This window comes from Rousettus aegyptiacus, unplaced genomic scaffold (assembly GCF_014176215.1).
Source record: "Rousettus aegyptiacus isolate mRouAeg1 unplaced genomic scaffold, mRouAeg1.p scaffold_m13_p_5, whole genome shotgun sequence".
Classification (NCBI taxonomy): Eukaryota; Metazoa; Chordata; class Mammalia; order Chiroptera; family Pteropodidae; genus Rousettus; species Rousettus aegyptiacus.
This window is the reverse complement of record NW_023416308.1, coordinates 64,083,922-64,092,180: the sequence shown is the minus strand read 5'-3', so window position 1 is coordinate 64,092,180 and position 8,259 is coordinate 64,083,922. Positions and strand designations below refer to the sequence as shown.

At 41.1% G+C, this 8,259-nt stretch overlaps 1 protein-coding gene across 1 annotated transcript; it reads left to right on the top strand.

Moving 5' to 3' along the window:
- The first annotated feature begins 578 nt into the window (after positions 1–578).
- UBTFL1 (upstream binding transcription factor like 1) lies at positions 579–1,814 on the top strand. Its single transcript, XM_016153177.2, has one exon. The coding sequence runs from the start codon at positions 579–581 to the stop codon at positions 1,812–1,814; it is 1,236 nt and encodes a 411-aa protein (XP_016008663.2).
- The last annotated feature ends 6,445 nt before the right edge of the window (positions 1,815–8,259 follow it).

Sequence of the window (8,259 nt, the reverse complement as noted above, 5' to 3'; positions counted from 1 at the left end):
TACAGCTTCAAGTCTCACTCATAAGAAACCACGGTGGCTTGTCTCATTCTGTTTCTAGCTCGTACCTTCAGCCACAGACACCAGAGCTACACTTAGAAGGTGGCCATAGTCGAGGTGCTAGAGAGCAAGTCTGTTCTCTTTTTGCCATTTCTCTTTCCATTTTAATTTTTCATTCTTCTTTCCCAGGACTTTTTTCTTACATTGAGCCTCTTGAGTGGCCAGTTGTTGGTCTTACTTCTATTTAAGACATGCCCTGGTGATATTCGGCAGAAGGCAGGCTAGAACAGAGGGTGACAACATTGAAAAGTACAAACATAGTATATGTAAGATAAATATAAATTTTACTTCAGAAGTAGGCAAGGTTTCATTTATATTGTTATGGGCTATTTAATTATATGAGGGACATATCCCACGTGGGTGGTGATTTTCACATGCATTTCTTCTCTTTCCCCTCTGAAATATAGAAACATATGCACTGCAAAATTTCTGAAATAACTTACCTGCTAAGACTTAAGAGCGAAGAATTTTGAGTTCCTACTGTATAACTGAGGCCTTGTACGTGGCCCAAAGTCCCGGAAATGGAGTCAACTAATGGCCAAGACCATTGGTCCAAAGAAGACATTGTGACATTACTGGAAAGCATGGAGGATAATCTCCCATCTCATGACAACCACACATTTAAAACAACTCAGTCACATATGGACTGGGAAAAAATAGCTTTTAAAGATCATTCTGGAGAAATGTGCAAACTCAAGTGGTTAGAGATTTCTTACAACATAAGAAAGGCTCGCACTTTGACAGAATTAGTCCTGGAAGCTAAGGAACGTGTTAATTATCTCCACAAAAGCAAAAAGTGCAAGAAACATCCGGACTTGCCCAAGAAGCCAGTGACTGCTTACTTCCGCTTCTTCAAGGAGAAAAGGCCCCAGTATGCCCAAAAACACCCCGGGCTGAACAACAAAGAGCTGACCAAGGTCCTGTCTGAGAAATACAAGGAGCTCCCAGAGCAGGTGAAGCTGAAGTATATTCAAGATTTCCAGAAGGAGAAACAGGAGTTTGAGAAGAAACTGGCTCAATTCAGAAAAGAGCACCCTGATCTAGTCCAGAATTCCAAAAAATCTGTTGTCCCCATGAGGAGACCAACCAGAGCCCAGAAGAAATTTCAGAGGAATGTGAGAGAAGCGAAGTCTCCCCGAGAAAACTATTTTTCCAGGAGAATGAAATTCAATGGAGAGCCCAGGAAGCCCCCCATGAATGAATACCACAAGTTCCAGCAGGACTTGTGGGAGAGCAGGGAGCTGCAGGACCTGCCACTGCGGGAGCGCATGGTGGAGATTGGCAGACGCTGGCAGCGCATCCCATGGAGCCAGAAAGAGCGTTATAAGAGGCAGGCCGAGGAGCTACAGAAACAGTACAAGGTGGACTTGGATCGCTGGCTCAGGAGTCTGTCTCCTGAAGAATATGCTGCGTACAGGGAGAGAACCTACACGAAGTATAAGAACATGAACATGAATGGAGGCCCGGACCCCAATATGAACCCGACAGATCTGCAGTCTCCATCAGCAAGGAGCCTGCAAACAGGGTGTGGACAGGAGCAGGGGATTCAGGCACCACAGATAGAATTATCAGAGGCTGTTGGGAGCCATTCTCATGCCTCTTGGGGATCAGAAGAAAATCAGGAAGATGCCAGACAGGTGGGAGGCAGCAGCTCCTCGGACTCCAGCAGTGGAGATGAAGATGAAGACTGTGAGTCTGGGGACAGCAGCTCGAGCTCATCTTCCTCAGGGGACACCTCTGACTCAGACTCCAACTGAGCTTGATCACACCCTAAGGATGGGACAGAGAACTTCCCAGCAAAAGTCCATAGCCTCGAAGTCAATTTGAAAGGATCTTCTAATTGTCTCTTTTCATTTCTTTGTTTCTTCATTTCCTCTCCTCCTCCTCAATACAGAGTAGAATAGGCTGGGAAGAAGGGAATTGAGGGCAGTGCTCTCAATATCAGCTCCATAAGCCTGGGAGGAGAGGACCCTTCTAGGAGAAGAAATGTAAGTATGAGCCTGTATCTGGTCCCCTACACTGTCGGTACTGCTCCCTCTAGGAACGCCATGTACTTAAAGCTCTTGAAACAAACAGTGACATTGGGCTGGGGGAGGAGGCACAGTGTATTAGACTGAGTATTTTTGAAGTAAGTTTTGCTTTCCTCATTTTCTGTCCACCAGAGATGGCCAGGGGCCCCCGTGAGCCTGTGACCCCAGCATTCCTTATAGAACTCTTCCTCTGGACTCTGGCACTACGTGCGGTGTGAGAAAGGAGTTGGCCATTCTGAAATGTGAGAGTGAGCAGTGTCATGTAGGAGGCAATATTTACATATATATATATATATATATATATATATATATATATATTCAACTCATATGTTTCTATTAAAGTTTCTTACTAGTTTATATATATATACATACTTACATATATATGTATATATGTATTTATTAAAAAGTTAACTATTTCTTTTGAATGAGCATCTCCATAAAATAAATGCATTATAATCTGGGGCACTGCTGCTTCAGGTGGTGTCTGCATTTATTCTTTGCCGAAGCCTAAATTCCTTCCTGTTGTTCTAGGTTCTAGTGAAGCTCATTTAGTATTCAGGATGGATATATGCAGGCAGGTAGGTAGGTAGGTAGAAATATAGATAGATGATAGATAGATAGATAGATAGATAGATAGATAGATAGACAAGGATGCATGGATAAATACACAGAAAAATACATAGTACTTAAGAAAGAGATAGACATAAATACATACACTCTTCTGTTCTATTGGTTTGTCTGAATTCTTATCCCAGTACCACATTACTTTGATTATTTGGTTTACTGGTATGTTTAAAACTCTAAGACTATTTCCCTCTCATTAGATTTCCCCCCCCCCCTGTATATTCCTGGCCATTTCTATATTCTGTTCTTGTGAACGTTAGCATCATAGAAGTAATTGTATCATTTTTATATGAAAACCATTAAGGTTTGTGTGTTTAGCTAACTAGATATCTTAGTGAAGTATTAAATGTTTTTCTAGATAAATAATCAGTTTCAGAAAATAATGGCAATATTAATATTTTTACACCTCTAATTATTTTTCTTTCTAAATGTGTTGGTTAGGATACCCAGAACAATGTTAAGGAATAGCAGTGGTATGAGCTTGTCTTGCTTCTGACTTTCCAGCTAAAGTGTAAAAAATGTGCAACTATTGAAATTATGCTGATTAATATACACTTGAAATAAATTATAATCTATTTAGAAAATACCTAGTATGTCTTCGTTATTTTTAATCCATAATGTATATTATTGTATAAGAAATCACTTCTATGATTGACCGGTTCATTTTTTCCTTAGCCATATTAATATAAGAAATCTGGTTCTTGTTTTACGTAATATTAAGCCCTTGTCACATTTCAGAAGTTAATCCATTTTTTTTTTTATTTTGTATCAAAAAGATGGTTAGAGTTTAGGCAAAATTTCCAGCCTTTCCTATGTCAGAAATATAGCATCTACACAAATCTTACACAAAGATTGGGAGAACAGGCCTCTGAGAGGTTCCCTCTAACCCCCGGGCCCATAGACCCTCAGACCACGGCCCCACCTCTCCGGATCTAACTCCACCACTGTGCCTGGCCACGTCCACTATTCCTGAAGGTCAGTTCCTGCGGCATTTCAGGATCCTCTTCTCACACTTCCTCTAGTCCCCGAAGTTCTTCCCCACTGGACGCCTGCCAGACCTGGAGGATCCCCTTATCCCCAAGAGTGAGACTTCCGAGTTAGGGTGAGAGAGAAACACAGAAGGCCATGGGCCCCACATCGACACTCTCCTCTAATTCGAAGGGGTAAAACTCGGCCTGAAATCAACCCCTCCGGGGGCAGGCACCGCCACTCGTCCCTCCCCGGGGGGCCAGGTGGCTTCGGTCGCGCCCCAAATGGTTCCGGGACCAGAGCCCCTTTGCACAATGACTTTTCGGCGCTCCAGCTCGGTCTGGTGAACTGCGTCTCGGGCAGTGAACCTGGAGAGAGGGACGAAGAGTTTAGTATTTGCCGGGCGTTCCCTCCCCCCACCCGAAAAGGGGGAAGCGAGGGCCCCCGCAACAGCCGGAGGGCGGGGAGTGGACCGTGGGCGCATCTCTGGACCCAGGGAGAAAATGAGGTCCCGGGGGAGCCCGAGAGCCAGAGAGCGATGGCCTGCGGGACCGGGAGCGAAGCGGGTCACCTGCGCGTCCCGTCCTGGTGACCCGACCCGGCTCTGCGCACCTTAGTTGGCGGGGACAGGCCAGCCCAGCCGCCTGCTCTGGGAGGAGCCGTCTTTGGACGAAGTTAGCGGTGACCTCCAGGACTAGGGTGCTGAGAAGGATCGCCTTTGGGATCCGAAAACGAACCTGGGATGGATCCAAAGCGCTAAACCAAACACAGGGGAGCGCGAAAGGGACTCAGAGCGGCTGCATCATAAAAACCAGACTCAAACCGCTCAGCTCCTGACTCTGCTCAAACCCACACTTTTCCCCGATTTCTAAGACTGTAGAAGGGGCGACCCCACGCGTGCCGGTTCCCTCCGACCCGCCTCCCACTCCAGGTAATTATAAATCTCTATGGTAATTATAATGCCTCAGGTGCATCAGCCTCAAAGTATTTTCCCTCTGCCCATTTGGGCGGCTGATTCCTGGCAGTGGATCCAGGACAGACGAACAGATGGACAGAGAGACGCGCACAGCGATATAGTAGCCCCTCTGGCAACGTTTTTTGATGAAAATTCTCTAACAAATACCAGGAAGAAAAGAATTGATTCCTCTAAGCCATAGGGAAAATAATAAAATTACCAAGCCCGGAAAGGAACAAAGGCCACTTCTCTAAGAGATGGGGTGCAGGAGCCAGGGCAGTCTTGACTTCTGACACTACCAGGGCGTTCCTGACAGTCTGCGCCTTTCAAAGTACTACACCTGCGAGGCCGGGATTTTCATCTCTTTTAGCAAAGTGCTGAAGCTTTTGCAAAGACTGGCTCAGAACGGGAAAGAAGAGAAAACAAAAGATTATAATGGGAGAGGAGAACAAAAAATGACAAAGGCACAAGAACCATCTACACTTTCTCACAAGCCTTCACAGACCGTGCAGCAGATGGTAGAAGGCAGGGTTTCACCTACCTATCTCCTGGAAAAGTTGAAAGACTGCTCTTCACTTCTTTGAACAGGCTCCTCTATGGCTAGCACCCTTTTCTTTCTTTCTTTCTTTCTTTCTTTCTTTCTTTCTTTCTTTCTTTCTTTCTTTCTTATTTCTTTCTTTCTTTATTCTTTTCTTTCTTTTCTTTCTTTCTTTCTTTCTTTCTTTCCCTTTCCTTACCTTCCTTCCTTCCTTCCTTCCTTCCTTCCTTCCTTCCTTCCTTCCTTCCTTCCTTCCTTCCTTCCTTCCTTCCTTCCTTCCTCTTTCTCTTTCTCTCTGTCTCTCTCTGTCTCTGTCTCTCTCTCTTTTAAAATTATATCAATTTAAAAAACACAGAAAGCCCAGAATCAGGTACACGCCCTCAAACTCTAAGACACCCACTATCTGTTCTTTCCGTTTCTCTGATTGTGTCTTCATGCTTTCATTCCCCTCTGTATCTTTTTTTCCATCTTCCTATACATTTTTTACCCTGGTAGCATGCTTTTCGGTTAGCTTTTTTTGATGCACGATTCACAAATATCATTACCAACTTTAAGTGTACAATTTGATAAGTTTTGAAAAGTGCAGAGTTGTGTTGAAAAGCAAATGGAGTCCCTATGTTGGCGTAGTGCCTGTTCATATCACCCCTCCCCCTCATTTTCCTACCAAGTTGGGTTCTTTTCTTATTGACTTTTGGGGTCCTTCCTATTTCCTTTGCAGAGTCATTTGTTGGATGCAGATATGTCGAATATCTTCTTCCATTATTGCCTTGCATTTTCAATGGTATTTCAATACACAGAAGTTATTAATTTTAATGCATTCCAATTTATTTTCCTTTGTATTTAGTATTTTATGTGTCCTACTTAAGAAAACATTCTCTGAAAATACATACTTCTAAAATGTTGTAAGAGCTTTATTTTTATTTATTATTCTTTCCCACAGTCATAACTGCAATAATGTGGAAATATTTTTTATGCCATAAAGGTTAAGATTCCTCTTTATTTATATTTACAACCATAATTGACTCAAAACTGTCCTTACCCTTTTATAATTCACAGATCATTATTTAAAAAATCTAAAAGAGAATAAATATTTATTCATGGTATGGGGATTACAAAAGAAGTACAGCATTAGTGGTCAAAATTACTCTCAAAGAATGGATTATTAAACTCGGGTATGATAGATAAGTAGGATTTAGTTAGAAGAGATGAGGAAAGTTTTTTCAGTTGACACAAGTGTGTTTGGAAGAAAGTGTCTTTCCTGTATTGAATATTAAACTTCATTAAAACATGGATTTCTTTTCACCTATTTATAATAGATAAACTAAGACAAGAACCACTACATATATTATGTGCATTATATCATATATTACGATTTTTCACTATAATTATTACACGAATTTCAAATTCATACACTTATATTGCCACCACACTTAATATAAAATGATGTTTTTTATTATATTAGAGGGAGCTTGAAGGCAATCAGATATCTATTTGTCTTGTTCAAGATTGCACAAGCAGTTTGGGTTTCTCAGATTTTGGCAGTCCCCTGATATTAGTACTTATTCCTGATTTGTCTTTAGCCAAATGTAATTATAGCAAAAGATAGGCCTAAGAGGGAGAGAGAAGGAGCAAGATGGGAACTATTAACAAAGCTTATACTTCTAGTTTGTAATCCAGGAATGCTCAGAAATCAATCTTGAAGCCTATTGATAAAAGTGGAAATGTGGGAAAAAGATTACGTAAAATGATACAATCAAGAAGAAAGAGTCCCTCTTTTTCACCAACTATGTCATTTTGATACATCTATCATTTTCCAGGAGACTGACCTGAACTCTTGGCCCAGACCTTCATATATGGCCATCTAACTGATGTCCTTAGCCTCGGACCACCATCTTGAGCCAGAGGGACCAGAAGTAACAGGAGAGCCAGCACATGACTGGCACTGTGTGACTAGGGAGAATTGTAAAGGCTTTGTTTGCAGATAACATAGAAATCGTCTTTTAGCTCAATATCATGTTGATTCTATACTATAAAATAATAAATCGTTGTCATCATTTTCTTAGTGTTTAGGTTGCTCTTCTTTGACATAAATTGAAGGTGGGAGTGGAGTGAAATTACTGAGAACATATTAAAAACTGAAGAGTGAGCAGTCCGTGAAACATTTAATTGGATTTTTCCTATAGATATTTAAAAATACAAATTTGGAACAAAAGGAATATCATCTATTTGGAGATGTAGTTTAGAGAATTACAATTGAAGCCATAGGATGACGAGATAATTGCCCCAGACATGCAAAGTACACTTAGCGAGCCACAATATACAAAGGATAGCTTTTAATAAAGGAGCCAAGGTGAATAAATGAAAGTAATCATCAGAAGGAGGTAGGAGAGGCAAAACAGTTAGGCACAGGAAGTCAAGGGACCAGTAGAGTTTTACAAACTCAGGAGTCCCTCCTAGTCCTCTCCCTGCTCCCTGCTCTAGCCCACTGTTCCAGTTTCTCTCTCCTTCTTCCTTGGAACTCTCATTCTCAGTTTTCAGGCAAATTAAAACTACTGTAATTGAGGGAGACAAAAGATTATATATATATATTTGGATCAATAGGAGGAGAAATCTGAGAATCCCTACTTGGGAGACTGAGGGCATTAGTAACTATTCTACTTTTTAGCATACGAACAGTTTGAGATCTAATTTGAGTTTCATATAAATAGTCTAAGACTTGTAATTTTTACTTAGATGACTATGTCAGGAATTCTATTGATTAGAAAATATTTATTTGGATAGAAATTATGGCCTGATTATTCTCCTATATAGGGCAAAACTTATAAATGAAGAACACATTTCTATAAATTACTCATTGAAACTGCATAGAGCAGAAAAATAAAGGTAGCAAGTTCTGTCCAAAATGACTTCAAAATGACAGAGCCTGGAAATGGTTTAAACAAAAGTTTACATCTATCTCATCCTTATTTAGAGTTTGAGCACATGCTTTTCGTAAATTGATTAATTTATTTGTATTTATTGACATTTTGTTTCATTTTCATAACTTAGAAACAATTTTCACTGTGATCGTGTTACCCTTTAAAATA

Coding starts and splice junctions, on each gene's coding strand:
- UBTFL1 (XM_016153177.2), top strand. CDS start 579: ATGGAGTCAACTAATGGCCAAGACCATTGGTCCAAAGAAGACATTGTG.